At 34.1% G+C, this 18,686-nt stretch overlaps 3 protein-coding genes across 8 annotated transcripts; 2 read left to right on the top strand and 1 right to left on the bottom strand.

The window, feature by feature from the left end:
* The first annotated feature begins 2,804 nt into the window (after positions 1–2,804).
* Positions 2,805–8,944, top strand: LOC140978786 (cyclin-A2-2-like). Its single transcript, XM_073444008.1, has 13 exons — positions 2,805–2,921; positions 4,106–4,198; positions 4,383–4,734; positions 4,964–5,243; positions 5,951–6,084; positions 6,379–6,471; positions 6,955–7,088; positions 7,433–7,508; positions 7,653–7,729; positions 7,826–7,859; positions 7,945–8,094; positions 8,224–8,358; positions 8,546–8,944. The coding sequence occupies exons 3-13, from the start codon at positions 4,387–4,389 to the stop codon at positions 8,597–8,599; spliced, it is 1,515 nt and encodes a 504-aa protein (XP_073300109.1). The 5' UTR covers positions 2,805–2,921; positions 4,106–4,198; positions 4,383–4,386; the 3' UTR covers positions 8,600–8,944.
* Positions 8,945–10,318: 1,374 nt separating this feature from the next.
* On the bottom strand, positions 10,319–13,416 carry LOC140979903 (serine/threonine protein phosphatase 2A 57 kDa regulatory subunit B' kappa isoform-like). The gene is made up of 2 exons (XM_073445548.1): positions 11,572–13,416; positions 10,319–10,831 (listed from the first exon to the last, which is right to left on the bottom strand). Exons 1-2 carry the CDS (start codon positions 12,709–12,711, stop codon positions 10,490–10,492), a joined length of 1,482 nt encoding a protein of 493 aa, XP_073301649.1. The 5' UTR covers positions 12,712–13,416; the 3' UTR covers positions 10,319–10,489.
* A 940-nt stretch (positions 13,417–14,356) lies between these two features.
* LOC140979900 (E3 ubiquitin-protein ligase At1g63170-like) lies at positions 14,357–17,479 on the top strand. 6 transcript variants are annotated; one of them, XM_073445541.1, is made up of 5 exons: positions 14,357–14,490; positions 15,180–16,015; positions 16,127–16,252; positions 16,352–16,634; positions 16,953–17,479. In XM_073445541.1, exons 2-5 carry the CDS (start codon positions 15,357–15,359, stop codon positions 17,151–17,153), a joined length of 1,269 nt encoding a protein of 422 aa, XP_073301642.1. In that variant the 5' UTR covers positions 14,357–14,490; positions 15,180–15,356; the 3' UTR covers positions 17,154–17,479. The 6 variants fall into 6 exon arrangements, with proteins under 6 accessions (XP_073301642.1, XP_073301644.1, XP_073301641.1 ...); XM_073445543.1 differs by having other exon boundaries at positions 14,383–14,490; positions 15,106–16,015; XM_073445540.1 differs by having other exon boundaries at positions 14,383–14,490; positions 14,626–16,015.
* Positions 17,480–18,686: the final 1,207 nt, after the last annotated feature.

The following is an 18,686-nucleotide window of genomic DNA, read 5'->3' as shown; positions in this document are numbered from 1 at the left end:
TAAATAAAATTATTTGTTTTTAATAATTATAATAATGTATAAATAATAATTTAATACTTGTTTTTATTAATTTAATAATTATATATTTAACATAAAAAATTAATTATAATTTTTTTTATTAATTTTATAAGTAAATGTTTAATTATTGATTTTTTTAATATTTATTTGTTTATGTTAATTATTAATAATTAAGAAATATTTCGAGAATATTCTTTTTGGTGTAAGATTTGAAATAAATGGGTTCGATATGGATGTTGTATTTGGTGCAAAATCGTATTACTATATATATATACACACACAGTTTTGATATCTTGCACACCTACCGTGCACACCTATGTGAGCACCGATGAGGTGTCACTCATCTATTGGATGTGATGAAATATAGAAAAATTGCGCATCCAATGGGTTCGAGGATTTTGTATTTGGTGCAAAATCGTATTACTATATGCGTGTATATATATATATATATATCCACGACAAGACAAGAGTTTTTAAATTTATCATTTATGAAAAGCCTTTTCTACTATCAGGTGATGTGTCTGCTGACTCTTCCAGTTTTTACCGTTACTACAAAACGGTCATTCTCAACTATAAATATCGTCAAAACTAGGATTCAGAGGAAAATGAATGATGATTTTCTCTCGAATATATTGATGATATTTATTTAAAGAGAAATTGCTTAAAATATTTGTATAGATGTTATCATTGAAGAGTTTGAAAATTTTAAGGAACGTCGAATTCTTTTTAGTTAGAAATTTTCTTTTCAAAACGTATTGTTTATGTTTAGTTGAATATAACTGATAGTATTTGTCTTTCCTCTTTTAATATTTTGTCTGTATTTTATAAACGGCCCCCACAGAGTCGAAATTCTAGATCCGCTCTTGAATATAATATATATTACATTTTGGACAGTTTAGTCTTAAAACTAACAATAATCATCTCCAGATCAAAATGAGTGTATGGACACGCTTAAAATTTATATCTTATGTGAAATAATTAATTGGGATTCATCCCACATTCCACTTTTATATACAGTTACATGCACACATTAAATTAATTGTAAACGTGTTTATTATTATTATAAGCTATCGAGAGAGAGCTTATACGTACACAAAACCTTAAAACTTCAAGCAATTGGTGATTATAAATAAAAATTCGAGCGAATGAATTTTGAATTTGCGACTTCAAACATTTGGCAGATCTGATTATTTAGAATGTTTCTTTGTTTTATAATATAGTGAATAGGGTTGATATGTATTATATTAGTAGTCAATGCATACAAATGCGTGCATACTATTTTATATATTTCATTTCTATATGTTATGTATATTTCTTCATCCCATTGGTCAAACAATAGTTTTTTTAATAAAATACAATCTTACGAGCTATAACGGTAAGACGAGTTGATTCAACCTATAACTATTATGAATAATAATATTTTTAATATAAAAATACTGTTTTTTAAATAATATTTTGACTTGATCACGTGAGACCGTCTCATATAAGTTTTTTTTGTGTTTTTTAATATCTTGTGTTGTTAGAGATTGTATGGCATCGTCATTATTATATATCTATATAATAGCATTTAATACGTAAAATCAATGTGTAGAAATTATCGAAACTTGTATTTTTAATAAGTTGTAAACAGTATTATAATAACCAAAAAAGGTTTATTATTGATTAATGCGATTAAATTTAAAATTTAAATATTCATAATCAATACAATCAGATTTGCTTTAGATGAAGAAAATTTAAAAGTAATGATACTGAATCATATAATTTTTTGACACGAATAAGAAACTCAAGAATTAATATAATAAATATAAATGAGAGATATAATCTTAGGCAGCGTTTGGTTTGAAGGATAAAATAAACTAATGATTAGTATGTAAATGATAAAAAAAATGATTGTAGTAGAAATGTAATATATGATGTAAAATAGTATTTTGTTTGGTAAGATTTTTAAGTGTAGGATAATTTTGAATTTTTTGATGAAAAGACAAAATTGCCCTTTTCTCTTTTTTTTTTCTTTCACTCCGGCGGCGGCGGTCGGCCGGAAGCGCCGGCGGAGGTCGGCGGTTGCCGGTGGTGGCCGGCGGCGACGGTCGGCCTTTGGCGGGGGTTGCCGGTGGGCGGTCGGTGGAAGGAAGTGGTGGTGAGTTTGAATTTAGGAGAAAGGTAAAATTGGAAAAATATGATGGATTACGAGTGTGATAAATAATCCTAGGGGGTGATGATGTATTATTTTAACCTACCTAATATAAGCTAATCATTCATAGGAGAGATTGACTTGGTTAAATAAAAAACGTACCAAACGAGTGATTATGTGGGTTTAAAAAAAATAAACCCACCTAATCAAGCAAACCAAACGCTACCTTATAGTTTTTAAAAAATAATAATGCAAAATATAAATTTTTAAATAAAAAATTAATAACTATATGGCGATCCAATAATAATAAAAAAAATGGATCTCATGATAATTAATTAAATGTTTTTGAACGAATAATTAATTTGAACATAAACTTTCCCGTTATAATTTTCAAATGTGCATTCATTTATTTCCCTTTCCGTTTATTATTGTTAAGAAAATTCAGGACAGTTTTGAGTTTTGACTCGGCAATCTTAAGACACGTAAACAATTTTAGAAAGAAAATTGATTAGATGATTGGAAATAGCAAAATAGGAGGGGAAATAGCACATTGTTCTTTTTTTTTTGAACTCTGGCCTTCTCCCCGCTCTCACGCTCCCTCACCCACCCCACGCCACCCCCAACCCAACATAAATATACACCTATTTCTCCATTCACACACACTCACTCTATTAAAAAACACACCATAGCTATACATACACTCTTCTGTATCTATTCATTCCGTTGGATTATAGATCTGCCGGAATCGGAACAGTACCGATGAAAATGCTGAGTGAGCTCAGCTCCGTTTTCCTCTCGTTTTAATGCATTAGTATTTTAGTTGTATATTTTTCTGCTGAAATGTGTAGATTTGACCGATTTGGTGAGGCATTATTGTTTTTTTGGAGTACTTTCGGTTTTCGTTTGAGCTCTGTTTTGAAAGTGTAACAGATTACGCAGATCTGTGAAGTTGAGCTGAGATTTTGATTTTATTTCCTTGTTATAGTTCTTCGGATGTTAATTATTGATTCACAAGTGTATACGGTGGCATTTGAATTCGAAGTTGACCTAGTAAAAGTAAAGTAGCTCAGATGACATATTTCCCCTGATTTTGGTTCTTGGATCGTTATCTTCGTAGGAAGACTGCTATAAAGAAAAACTCGTCGACGTTAACTATCCATTCTGTCAGTGCGTTCTGGATTTTGGATTCGTAAAACGGAACTCTAGTAGTTATTTTCGATGGAAAAGTGTGTTCAAATTTGAATGAAAGAATTTTTAATTGACTTTGGTTCAGATTGTTTCTGATTTATTTTGAATTTTTGAATTTGAGAATAAATTGATAAAATATTTAAGGGACACGCGGATATTGGTAGAATTGTCTAAAGAATGAGGGATTCAGATTGCTTGTAAAATACTTCTCTTTCGGTGGCTTGAACAGGGATTTTAAATATATCGTACGGTCACCGAAAAATTTAATTTGACGCACTGATTTCTGCTACTTCCAGAATAAGTTGTAGCTCCTAGAGCATATCGTGAATACCTGGAAGCAGCCATTTTTTTGTTTGCGGCATCTTTTCATATTTCCTGCAACTGATAGAAGGTTCCAACTTTGAATTAACCTTCCTCTACAGCCATAAAGAATGCATTTTGGGCTCATGAATCAAAATTTGTCCCCTTGCATAATTGCGTCTCTCGTATATTTTACTCAAGCTCGGCGTAGATATTTTGTTGCAACAGTATTTTGTTGCCTTTCATTTCTTTTATGCATATTGGCCATGTGTGATTCATATAGGTCATGATTTATATAGGTCATGCATACAATAAAACTATAACATGACAAGAACAAATAATGAGATGAAAAACTGAATGTTGAGTTCATGTCATATAGACACTGGCATATATTTGAAAGGGAGGCAGTGTGATTTTCCTGTCATATCACTTTTTAGAAATATAATATATAAGTAAAATATGGTACAGCTGCTGCTGCAGTTTCCTGCTTGGCAGTATGTGGTCGCAAGGATAGCTTGTTACTTGCTTAACGGTGTAGAACCTCATCCGACGACAATGCAGGTGAATTTCCAATTTCAATTCTTAACATGTTGGAGTGCCAATATTTTTCGCAGCAACTATTGTTTCCATCCAGTTCCACTGCTAATGCTGTTATGATAATAAATTTCGACATAATTTATTCATAAATACAGCTTCTACAGTAGATATAGCTTGTTATAACCATGCATTTATTTTCTACTTGCAGCATTATGAAGGCACATCAGTTTGCTTCTACAAACTGTCATAACATGAGGCAAAAGGGCGTGAATAACGAGAATACATCTTCCAAAATCACAGGGTCAAATCTGCGAATCACACGAGCTCGGGCAAAAGCCTTAGGCTCTGTAGGAGGATTGCCTCCTTTACATCCTTCAGCAAAACAGGATGGGAAACGGGTCTTGCGTACGAACTCCAAAAGAGCAGCATCATATGACAACAAAAATGCATCAAGTTCAGCTGCTTGTCCTCAGCAAAAGAAAAGGGTTATTCTCAAGGATATAACTAACATCACTTGTGATAATTTGTACACAAACTGCATCACTGCAGCTGCAGGACAGGTAAGAATCATCATCACTAGGGAAGTGTATCATTTATTTAATATATTGCAATTTCAAGAATATTCTTTCACGATTTTCGTACTTCTCAAGTAGTCGACAGCAAATATTCAATTCGTATCTCCATTTTTTGGTCCATGGGATATCACTCTACATTTTGTGAAGTGCTGTCTGTAGAATTCAAAATTTGAACCTGTAAACTCAATAATGCTGAACATGCCTCTTTTCTCAGACTAGCAAACAGGAAAGTAAAAGCTCGAGACAAAATATTGGGAAGGTGGTAACTGCTTGTTTTGCTGAAGAGTTTCAGGTTCCTGGGTATAAAAGGAGAAACGTAACAGAGAACATGAACATTCTAAAGGTGGAGGAATCACAAGAAATTGGTCCCATTGTGAACTTGGCAATTGAACCAACTGAAGTAGTCAACGACAAAATGTCGAGTACAGCAGTTCTGATACCTTTGGATACAATGCCCAGTAGGCACACTCCACAGCTAACTCCATACAACAGAGGTATGACTTTGTATTAAGATTTTCAAAAGATAAACTTGAAGTTCTTCCCGAATGATTAATAACAAATGCTATAATATGTGGAGTCTGACTGTCACAGTCAATGCTCTAACGTTTCAAAAGAATGGGAGTAGTCCTACATTGGGAGGCCTGGCCAACTGCATGTTAATAATTTGTACTTTGTACACTAATTCCTCTTGGTGATTGCAGAATAATAGTTTTAGAATGCCCTGAAATTTTTATATTGGAAAGAAACGTTCGTCTGTCTCTCTGTATTTATTTTTTATGAGCACTTTGAATATTGTTTCACACCTTATAAACTCAACATTGCACAAGAACAATTTAACTTTGCTAGTTATATTCATGTCTCAACATAAAATGGAAAAAAGTTTCTGAAACCTTTAGATTGACTGTTATTGGGTGGTTTTCATAAAGAAGTCTGGGTGATATTAATCCTGCCACGACACTTTCTTCTGGTTCGATCAGTCTTCTTTTGACAAATGTTATCAATACGTCAGTAATATTCAAGTATGTTTATTGATGCAAGATTGTGTTCAAAATAAAATCTGCACATCCTTGTCTTTGCCATCACATTATGTATCATAGATCTCAGAAGAGCTATTAATCTTGGAAATTGATTAAAAAAATAATAAGTGCTCTCTCTCTAGTTTTTGCTCACGAATTTTAACAGTTTGTGGATTATCATGCAGAGAATGGCAAGTTTTTAAGTAGTAAGAAGGAAAACTTGGGTGATAGGGGCATCACTGATATAGATTCAGAAAAGCATCCGCTGATGTGCAGCATGTATGCAGCTGACATATATTCTAATTTGCGAGTAATACAGGTCTGTAATATTGCCATAGCTCTATTAAATCATTTTGTCGAGCTCAGTTCTTTATGTTATGACTTGTATTCCAGGTAGCTTTCACAGTTCGTATTGTTTTCTCTCATCACTACCAAAGTTATAACATATTCAATCAAGAGACTATGGCATTATAGCTCACAACTTGGATTCTTTAAATATTTAAATTTCTGTTGTAACCGTGGAAGCTAAGTAGATGTTCCAAAACCTCTGCTGTTTCTTTTGATTAACCAATGAAGTACTGTTTTGTGCTCTCACTTTATACTTCCCTCCCAGATTTACCGAAGGCCTTCGGTTGACTATATGGAAAAGCTGCAGCGTGATATCACTGAGGCAATGAGGAGTATTCTGGTTGATTGGCTTGTGGAGGTTAGTTTACTCGATCAAATATTACTTCATGAATCAAAGTTTTTGGTTTTGGGGCACCAGCCATTCCTCTTTCAAGGTTTAGGGGAGTCTATTTGACGTACATTTAGATTTTCACCTGGATCTGTTGCTACTTTCTACTGGTGTCCTGGTTCCTCATCATTCGAAACCAGCACCTTCCTTTGCGTTTCTTGTCCCCACTCACCTTTTATTCTAACATTTATCTTTAGCATTTACATCTTGACATTATTGAATAACAAAATTCAGTAAAATAATGTTAACTTAGCTAGGAGAGCAGCCTTAAGTGCTCACAGAAATATAAAATCATGTTTGGAGGTGAGGGGACGGTAGTTTGCTGCCCCAGGGCCACTATGTAACTTTCCTTCTGGTTTTTACTTTTAACATTTTCTCCTAAAATTATTTCCTCAAATTCTATAATTTAATCTGTGCTTGTGATTTCACATGCGTTGTCCTTTTTTTTCCCAGGTTTCTGAAGAATATAGGTTGATCCCTGATACTCTCTACTTAACTGTAAATCTTATAGATAGATTTCTATCGGCGATCAGTATTGAGAAGCAAAAGTTGCAACTCCTTGGAGTAACATGCATGCTAATTGCTTCGTAAGTTACATACAATAAGTAGAGCACATATTAGCTTTACAAGTTCATTTAGCTAAATACAACTGTTAACTGTCTTTATAGTCCTTCCAAGACTTATCACATTTATCATGATTATATTTCTGCCAACTATTATCCCATGTTTCTAGTTAATTTTGAGCATGTCGATTCTATAAATTCTAGTGTGGTTGAGACGTTTTTTTTAATTTTTTCTGTAAATACCACATGGAAAGTAAAAAATTGATCACAGTCTGTGTTCTCATAAATCATAATCTCATCTATCAAAAAGCGCAGTTCCTATATTTATAGCTGTAGTTAATGTTCCTTCATTTATCAATGGTTTGAAGGAAATACGAAGAAATTTGTGCTCCTTGTGTGGAAGAATTTTGCTTTATTACAGACAACACCTACACTAAAGGAGAGGTACACGCTTGTCTGAAATTCACCTTGCACATATTGCCTGGAGTAATTTTAAGACATTTCCCAAGTACAACAGAGCTTGTGTTTCCGTTTTGTCAGGACAACTTTTCATCTTATCTGAAGCATTCATTTCTTGTCAAATGACAGGTACTGAAAATGGAAGGGCGTGTTTTGAACTATTTAGGTTTTCAATTGTCTATTCCGACCACGAAAAAGTTCCTCAGGTACCTGATGCACCTTGCAGTCTTTTTTACTTAATGCTGTTTTGCTTAGTTCACCCACCACCTCTTATTTTTCCTTACCTTGAATGCTGATTGTAGGAGGTTCATTCATGCAGCGCAGGTTTCTTATGAGGTAGATAAAATTGTTGTTCCATTTATGTTTAGTGATATTTGTTAAATAAGGCATTTTCGTTTAGATTAAATCATCCCATTTCCAGATTCCTTCCGTGGAGCTGGAATTCTTGGCGAATTATTTTGCAGAACTAACACTAATAGAGTACAGTTTCCTGAAGTTCCTTCCTTCCCTAATTGCTGCCTCAGCAGTATTCCTAGCCAGATGGACACTTGATCAATCAGACCATCCATGGGTTGGTTTTCTTGTGCCTCTTTCTTTTCTCCTTTATTCACTCATTACTCATGCACTTCACTTTTTTAAAACCCAATACTTAAATTCTGTTAAACCAACTGGTGAACTGACTATACGCTTCTTTTTGCAGAATCCAACGCTAGAGTATTATACAATGTACAAAACATCAGACCTGAAACACACAGTTCTTGAGTTGCATGATTTACAGCTCAACACCAAGACATGTACACTTCACGCCATTCGTGAAAAATATAAGCAATCCAGAGTAAGATATCCGATTCCTCTATACGATGTGTTTATAAATGCATATTTCTTATTTTTTTAAAATTAAACTGTGCTAATATGGGATCAATGGCACCACAAAATCCTTCACGATACATAATTTCGAAAAACATGCTTATGTTAGAAATTTAAACCAAAATCTTGCACTGATATTGTTTTTGGATTGACAGTTCAAGAGTGTTTCAACTCTTCGCCCACAAAAGCCTGTTCAATCACTGTTCTAAGCATAACAGACTCATATTTATTACTACTATGATCGACTTTCTTCTACTCTGGAGAATCACTGATAACTAACCGGATGGGTTGGGAAAGCGTTGTAATTCTTCACTCAAGAATACTGCAACTTCTCAATTGTTGTAATTATTTCCTGTCTCTTTAGACTGTTTTTGTAACCAGAAAGATTTGAGGAAGTGATTTATTTCTTTATTATGATTATGATATAACTGATTCGAGGCGGCTAACCATTTACTTTCTGGGGTGATAGGTCCAACTTCCTGGAATTTTGTTCAATTGTATTTGTTCTGAAGAATGAACTTCGCTTACGATTAATGAAAATAATTTGGATGACATTCGATTCTTGTGTTAATTTCAAGCTGCAATTTAGAATTTTAATGAGGCTTACACCATTTACGTTGTTTTCAAATTTAAGAAAGAATGAAAACTCACACTCTCGATAGGAGATTAAAAATCATTTAAATTTTAAATGATTAATAAATAGATTCTTATAATAATTGTCGAATGAAATCTCATAAAAAATTGATATTTGATACCTTCGTCTCGGTAGTGTGTCAGGTTGTTGGGATCAATTGTTCAATTTAATAAAAATTTTAAAGTGTACGTTTAAACAATTGGGTTGATTCATCTTAAAGTTCTTTGAATAATGTTAAAACACATGTACGATAAAATTCGACGATTTAGTTTGATTTTGTTTTTCAAATAATCAACATATTAAAGTTACAAAGTTTAAAATCAACGCCCTGTCCATTTCACCAATTGATTGTAATACTAAAACCTGCGTCTTCCTTTCTCCTTTCCATTTTTTCAAAAACAAGAGAAACATTTGGGGGAAAAAAAGAAAGAAAAAGAAAAAAAGAAACATAATTGTTTTGTGCCTTCCATTGTCCTTACTAAATTTGTGAAGTTTCTTAGTTTTCTCAGGCAACTATAAACATGTATCAAATGTATAAAGATATAAACAAATCAAGTCATTCGCGAGTTACTTGGAGCTCGACTAGTTTTTTGGTCATGAGTTTTTGTCTCACGTTATTATTGTATTGAAATCTAAGTTATTGAAATCCTATACATTTTAAATCGTACCTCTTAAATTAAAAAGAGCTTTTTAACGAGTTCGATAACATGTCGAGCTTGAGCCAAACTCGTTAAACACGATACACAAGCTATTAACAAACCGATCTCGAGCTATTTGCAAACTTCGTAATTTTCAAATGAGCCGAAGCTCGAGCTTGATACTGTTCGATTCGTCTCGTTAACATCCCCACAAATGTAATTCAAAATTTCTTGGTTGAGTCTTCCATCGAATCATCATTTGTGTTCTTCTCGAATTTCATCATTTTCTTCATCAACATTAATTTCTTCGTCATCTTCGTCTAAAAGACGTGAAATAGGTTTTTTCTGGTTGTTTTGGATTTAGATGCGTTCCCCTCGTTTTTCTGTTCAGAGCTCTATTCTTCTGATTCCAGTGTTGAGTCGTTGGGTTGCTAGGGTTTGGGTTTGGGTTATTTGCTTTAAACAAGTAATTAAAAAATTTTACCATGCGCTTAAGCGTGCCTGAGTAAACTTCCAAGGCTAGTCCAAGCGAGTGCTTGGACTCGCTTTACTGAATCGCTTCGCTTGGGGTCTCAGGCACAAGGTCCTCGTCTGTGGCAACTAAAGGTGAGAGGCTCTCGCCTTTGACAACTATGATATGGACATAGGCAAGAGTGTTCGACGGTAATCTCGCAAAATACATTCCTAACACTGCCATTTCACAACAAAACACCAACACACAGATTAGATTATACAACAGATCTACCATTTGGCCCAGCAAGACCAAAAAAACTTAATGCACAAGCCTATTCCAGGACACAAGCCAGACAGCTACAAAGGTCACGGGTTCAATGAGTTACCAGAACAGCGGTATTTCCAATCATTGGCATTGGCTGAAGACTAGCTGTGTTTTCCAGACGGTCCCAAATTTCCTTCCGCCTTTCAATGGCCAAGTTTGAAGTATCTTGCGCTTCTTGGCAATTAAATGAGCAAGATAAGACTAGGGCATCATCCATTTCTACGAGCATCTTTTTCACGTTTAGGGTTAAGTTCAGGACGGCATGGTTCCAGTGGTTTTTTGCATTGGATTCCAGAGCTGGGAATATTATTGGCAGTATAATGTGGCGGTTATGCGTGATTAGATTGATGATTCGGTCGTTGTTCCAAAGAAACAGAGCCCTCTCAGCTACCTGAAATGTAATAATACAATGAATTTATATTAAACTCGGAGTTATTTCGTAGAGAACCCAATTTGGTTTGAGCTCCATGCGACCATGCACTAATAATTATAGAATACAAACATAATCTCAAACTTCCCAAGCTCGTTAAACTCCAAATTTCCAAGAATCCTATAGAAATAACATAAACCAAAAATTCCTTCTATTTACATCCTCACAGACTTGATGTGACTCAACCACATGACAACGAAAATCAATAGCTCAACCAACGGGAGGCTGTTTGATTAATTGCAATTTAACATCCTCTTGTTTAAATATATTTGCATCTAGATATATTAAAGTAATCTCGTATCAGCTACCAAATATTTCTGCACATTCTCATGAATAGTCATTTATCCACCTTGAGAGTTTAATGAAGCTTATTGGGCCAGACTCCAAAAGGAGACGCACAAAATCCTAGTCTTCTATAGGTTATTTCAATAACATTAGTGATAATTGTGGTTAAGGGCTCCTGAGGAATTTAGCAAATATAAGGACTTAATGGAGCAATTCCTGAAAATTATTGAGAATTCCAGCTTCAAACTAGCATTTCTTAAACCACTGTCCTGATATAAACTGACGTGAAGATTCATATAAGAAACACACTTATGAACGTGTAACATAATCACAAAAGCTAAAAAGCATTGAACGTCTGCTGCTCAATTTTAATGCCACGACAAATTAAAGATACAAAGAAAAAAAGGGAAAGTTACCTGAAAATGATAGCTATTAATGCAGTTCCTGATGCGCCAGAACAACGGAATCATGATTTTTTGAAACTCAGCCATGTTGATCAATTCAAGAATCTCCTCCAACTCACCTAAAAACATCACCTCCTTCTGGCTATTCGTAATTGGCCAATATCTCAACAGCCCCTCAATTACACTGCAAGCCAACACAGGTTCCTTTTCAATAAACTGAATCACGCAATATGAGAGCTGCTGAAAGTAAACCCCCAATGACTTCGGTTTGTGCAGTGGAATCAACGCTCTACAAAGAAATATCTTATGCTCCTCCTTTAAAGGCAATGCATATCCCGTGATAACACTCCCAAAAATCTCCAAAAATTCAGCAATCCCATTATGCTTCTCTGTCTCGAACACAAATCTATAGAACACATTGCTCATACCCTTTCTTAAAAATGGCCTGTGGGCCATAAACTTCCCATAAATCCTATGCAGAACCGCTTTTAAACAGTCCCTTTCCCTAGGATCCTCCGAATCAAACAACTCAATAATTTTCAAAATGAAGGAATGATTAATATACTTCTTTCCGGCCTTAGCTTCCAACGAAGTAGAAGTCACAAACTTGAGCAAGAAATCATACACTATCTGCAAGTGTGACCAAGCGGGCTCAAATGTGGGCTCATCATCGTTATCATTCTCACTTGAACTTTTATTACTCAACCGACGATTAGGCGGGAAAGCACGGAACAAATTTATGGAGCACATTTTGCAAGAAGCTAAAATTGCAGGCTCCGAGAATTTCGGGGGATTCTGTGACACAAAATCCACCAGCTCAAGCAGCGTCGCTCGCTTAATCTCCTTTTCTTGAACACTTTTGGCTGGATCCGTGAAATCAAAGGCCACACAGCAAAGACTTACCTTACTAATGAAAAGAATCATTTTTTCGGAACTTGAAACATCCTTAAAGGCTAGCAGTGGCTCAATTCCAGCAATCACATTAGATGGAAAGATTGCAGCAGCTGAAGCCCGTTTAGCAGCAGTGTTCGCTTCATTGGCCTGGCTCGAAGCCTGAGATGACACGTTAGCGCCCAAGCTAGGGTTACTAGATGAATCTTGATCTGGCTTCTGGGATTTCCGGGGGAGTTTATTGAGAATTTGCTTCCACATTTTTCAATTCGATGAAGATTGAAAATTTGGACAATAAAAACAGGAACTTTACGGTTTCAATTTTAAGGCATGATACTTATTAAACTTAGGGATCAGGAAAAAGAGCCCCCTAGGATGAGAATCCCCAACCGTAAATTACAGCATAATGTACAAAAGTGAGATCTTCAAACAAGTTCCAAACAAAATAAAGAAAAGAGAGGTATAAACAAACCCTAGAAATCACATTAACGCATGCCACACTTTTCAGATGGATCAAGCAAATTCTACCAACACCCCACCATTTTAGGAACAATAATTAACAAAATAATCCTTAGACATTTACGCATTCATCTGAAAGCCAACCAATCTACAATGGCTATTACAGCATGAAGAGCACATGAAACGAAAAATCTTAGATTCCTCGATATAAATATAGAGAATATGGGATTAAAAAAAAAAAGAACAACACAAGGGAAAAATTAGAATCTTTGATTGTGCCCGAGGCGATTGCACAGAGGATTGATAATGCAAATTTGACACTAATGGGCGTTGAAATGTTGGAAAAAAGAGACGGGCTGAAGCAATAAATTTGCTTGGATTTTGGGATTGGTTGTGTGCGTGGATTCAGATTGAAGATCTCCTTGACATTTCAAGAGATTTTCATCTGTGTTTTCAAGCCAAAAACTGGTAAATTGTGTCGCTCAACAAAGTGCTGAATCCTGATTTGTCATGTCACCACCATATTTGGTAATTTAAAATTCAAAACATAGTGCATATATATATATTAGTTACTCTCCGCAAACATCACGTGTGTACGTAGTCTTTCTTACGACTAAAGTGAAATTTAATAAATTATGGAAGAATTAAATTAATATTTGAATTGTTGAAATAAAAATAAAAGTATGTGTTGAAATTTAAAACAAAAAACAAAAAACAAAAGTGTAATATTAGTATAATATAAGGGTAAAGTTGGAAGAAAAAATTGGTATCTTTCCTAGGTGATTACTATCACGTCTTCAATTTTAATAAAATAGATGGAAGATATATAAAATAAAATTGCATTTAGAGTTTATTATATAAAAAGATTTATAGCTGATCGATTTAAAATTAATGGACTTTCGCATGTGAAGAAGAACGTGAAAATGGAACTAAAATGTTGTTTACATAAAATGATTCGAAAGCCAAATAATTAATTCAAAGTAAAATAAATATCCAAACTTAAATAGAAACAATTCGACCTCCAAATAAACAATTTATTTACCATAATACATAATTAAATTACGATAATTTTAATTAACTTAATTTGATTGTAATGTAGATAGATTTGACATTCGGGTAGCTCAAGTAAAATATTTTTATTTCCGTACTTTAGAAAGTCAAAAGTTAATTTGATTAATATAACAATATATCTTATTATTGTTATCAAATTGATTCAATTTTTTTATATCAATTTTTTTTGTTCTAAACACATGTTGAATTTATTTTGAAACACTTCAATTTTCGTAATAACGAGAAAATAAAATATAATAAAATTTTCAAATATAGTTAAAGATATTTATAATAAATTTTAAAAATTATCCCAATATTACATTTTTCAGGAAAAAAAAATGAATTCCTTAAAAATAAATATAAAAATAAAAATGAAATTAAATAGATGATAGTGAAGTATTCGCATTTTGTGTAATAATATTTCGATAACTAAAGAGTCTTCGAAATGAACGATTTAGAGCTATCTTTTAGAGAAAAGCTTTGACAGATTTTTCATTTGGTCACTCAAATCTTCGCTTCATCGGAATATTGGTCAGAATCATGAATTTTGTTCGCTTGAATGTGTATAATTATCTGCAGAATTTTCAAGTTACGTCTTTTTTAGCTATTTTGTAAATAATTTTATTTTGTTTTGGTTTGAATTTATTTGTGGACTTTTCATTTCAGAGATTATGTTATTTATGACGGACGCGTATGAGATGGTTGCTCAACGATTTATTGCTACTAGGGATTTTGGTTTCCTGAGTTGTGGAATTTGGAAATTGTTCTCAATTTGAATTCTTAAATGATAGAATTTATTACGAAATGATGTGTTAATTTAAATATTAAGGTTTTGATAAGAACATGTGACTGATGCTGCTGCTCATATGGGTGTATTGTTTGTAATTTGAATTTATTAGCACGTGATTTTCTGTGTGTTGGTATTAGTATTAGGCTACGATTTTTGTTGTTTTGATTTGTCCTTTTGCCTTGACGGAATATTATTCTTGAAGAGGTGTAGCTGTTTGTTATCATGGTAATTGTTCATTTTACTCTGCTGGGATTTGTTTTCTAGCCACTGAAATTTGAAAAGTACCCAGTTTCCTGAAAATGTATTAGAACAATAAGAAAAAATATTGTGAAACTTTTGTTTCCTTTTCAATTGAGGAAAGGTTTCGTTATTGAAATATCCCGACTGAATGAGGTGGTTTTCAATATCCTGCCTTGTGTTACCTGACCAGGGTCCTGGAGAAATGATTATGTATGCTGGGTGAAGTGTCGGAATCCGCGGCATTTGAGTGACTTAATCCTATCAGGCATTCGGTTTTTGGCATTGATAGGAAGGGGTCTGAAGATATTTTCACTAGCCTATTGCCCCATGTCCTCAGTTTGTTGCTGTATCCGTTTGATGGACTTGGATGGCTCTGCCCTTATTGGGAATTCAACATAAAAGCCAAGCCAAGAAAGTCTTTATGTTAATGGAGCGAGCCGATAACCACAATGATAATCAACATGTTATTGAAATTACTAGTAGCAGTGACACTTCTTCGTCAAGTTTTTCCCATGACAGGCCGTTTGGGGCCTTGGAGCTGCAACATAGTGAGAATCAACCGAGTGCTAGCTCAAGAGTTCCTGTTTATCAACCCCCGATTTTTACTGCCAATGGATCAAACACAAGGAACTCATCACAGATGCGAAGAGGAAATAATCGTGGCCGCCAAAGGAGTCCACTGAATTCTGGTTTATGGATATCAGTTGAGCTACTGTTGACTTTAAGCCAAATTATTGCAGCTATTATTGTGTTGTCTCTTTCAAAGCACGAAAAACCAGGTGCTCCTTTGAAAACATGGATATTGGGTTATGCATCTGGCTGTTTGGCGATTCTCCCTGTTCTATGTTGGCGTTTTAAATATCGGGACCAGGGTTCTGAACAGGTTTCATTTCAACTTCGTCAGGATTCTTCTCAGGGCAACACTATGACTGGCTCTTTGACGGGGAGAGTCATTGGAGGAGAAGATCGCCGGTCAACTGGTACAGCAACCAGAGGCACTCAAAGTAATGGTTTACCAAGTTCTAGGTAACTGCTGCATATGCATCACCAAATTATTCATGTTGAACTTAATGGTTTGGGACCGTGAAGTTGATAATTACATTGTGGGGAACTAAATTTCCATTCTTATTTTTGAAGGCTTAAGGTGTTCGTCGAATACTTAAAGATGGGTTTGGATTGTTTCTTTGCTGTTTGGTTTGTTGTTGGGAATGTCTGGATTTTTGGAGGGCACTCTTCATCCACTGAAGCCCCAAACGTGTATAGGTACTTCTAGAATACGCTACATTTTCTTAGCATACTCACAGTGAGATTTGTTCAGTTTCTTTTTAAATTCACACTTTTTTGGAACTTTTTCACTCGCAGGTTATGCATAGTATTTCTCACATTTAGCTGTATTGGTTATGCAATGCCTTTCATTCTCTGTGCTACAATTTGCTGCTGCCTTCCTTGTTTATTTTCGGTTCTGGGCTTCAGAGAAGATTTGTCTCAGAATAGAGGAGCTACTCCAGAGTCTATTAGTACTTTGCCAACTTATAAATTTAAAGTCAAGAAAAACAAGAGCAAGGACAACGTCTCTGGTGCAGGTGAAGGCGGGATAGTGGCTGTTGGAACAGAGATTGAGCGTGCAATATCAGGAGACGATGCAGTATGATTCATTTTATTCTATTGAATTATTAAATTTTGTCAATGAAAATGGCTTGATTTCAATGATTGACTGCTTTGTCCCACCATTTTCTTCGTTATTAATGAAAATATGAGGTTGGAGATCATTTGAAATCTAATTCATCTCCGTAAACCGTTATGGATTCGAGCCTCATTACTTCTACTTCTGTCAACCACATCTGCATGTATTCTGGAGTACATTATCTTCTTGACTCATTTATTTAAATTGCATTATGTTCCTGCAGTATGTGGCCCTTCAGTCGAACCCTGAAAAGTTAACTTTGGTTTTTCTGATCAACAGGCATGCTGTATATGCTTAGCCAAGTACCTAAATAATGATGAACTGAGAGAGCTGCCTTGCTTGCATCTCTTTCACAAGGAGTGTGTCGACAAATGGCTGAGAATCAATGCATCATGTCCACTCTGCAAAGCCGAAGTTGGTCAAACCATTTCGAGTTCCCTTATCGAAGCAACTGTCAATCTGCGAAATAGCACTATATAAAATATGAGACTTCTACGAAGAAATATTCTGCCTGGTTTCGTTACCAATGGAGGGAGCCTCACTTTGTGCATGCCTCGTTTTATTGAGACCTAAAAATTGGTCCCCTTCACTTTTGATTTAGATTATACTTTGTTACCTTTAATGATTTCGCATATGGCAAATATTTTTCAGCATGAGACAAATTGCAGCAAGTTCAAGCGTTCAACACCACATTCTTGATATGTGATATGGGTTGAACAAAATGTTTTCTTGGTTACAATTTGGTTGCTTTAGTTTATTGATTCTATTGCTGGAATAATATGTAAGCGTTAGATTTTCTTCTTTTTCATGCTGGATACCAATCAAATCAAAGATATATATGGTGTCAATTTATTATCACTTATAATTTAAACCCTTTTCTCAACTTTTTTTCTTTAGCAAATTAGAATTATCCATATCTATTTAATCAAAAAATTTAAACATAATATGTAAGAGCAAGGTGCTAAACGGCCTTGAATTTTGTAGATTTATCTCCTATAAAACGTGTCCCGAATATACATAAATGTCATATTGATTAAATTTATTTAAAACAATTTATAAATTTCTATATATTATAAGTTGTTTTAGGAGTTTATAAGATGTGATATTTTATTTTGTTAAAGTGTTTGAATAAAATAAGACAATTGAACTTAAATATATTGATTATTTGGTATTATAAGATATTTTTTATATAACAAAAAATGACATAATACCATGAAAATAATGCAATAATTATTTTTTCGTAAATTATTATTATTATAAATATTTTCAGATTTATAAATATTAGCATTAAACGTAATATTTTAAATAATAAATATATTAATAATAATCGACAATAGTATTATTACCACTATTATTAATTAAAATTATTTAATGTTATTATTATTGTAATAAATAATAATATAGTAAACGAAGAAACAGTTAATCTCTGTCAGTATCTTTATTTTTTTCTTCCTAGCTGTCAGACATGGTTATGCTAGGACTGCTAAAATTAACGTGAATGATGCTAATCCCACTAATGAAATCTTTGCATATCACTTCATAGGAATGCCATTGTTAATATCTAACTTTTGGTTCTTTTATCATCAGGAAATGGATGAAACAATGTAAGCAAGTACCACCAGATTGCAGAAAGGGAGAGAAGGAACCAAATATGGCAATTTGGCATGCATGAACTGATGATGACCATTTAAATGAATTTGTGTTTCCAACTTAAAGAAGGCTGGTGAAACATAAGACTTGATCTTTGGTTGTTACATCTTCAAGGAAAGGAAAAGCATGTTTTCGCACTTGTGAAGTTGTGTGAAGCCAAATGAGAGACTCAAATTGGGGGACAAGCCTTAGCAAGCATATACGCCCAGACACTGAACCACAGCTCACCAAAACATGGTTGAGTTGTACATTTTTATACAATAATATCGGAGAACCAATCTCACACATTTGATTTCATGACTATTGCAAAGAGTTGTTGAATGTGCCACAGCGGCCCTCTCTGAATCCAATAATTGAGCTTGT

The sequence above is a fragment of the Primulina huaijiensis genome, chromosome 6, assembly GCF_012295235.1.
Source record: "Primulina huaijiensis isolate GDHJ02 chromosome 6, ASM1229523v2, whole genome shotgun sequence".
In the NCBI taxonomy this organism is placed as follows: Eukaryota; Viridiplantae; Streptophyta; class Magnoliopsida; order Lamiales; family Gesneriaceae; genus Primulina; species Primulina huaijiensis.
This window is presented reverse-complemented; position numbering and strand designations above follow the sequence as displayed.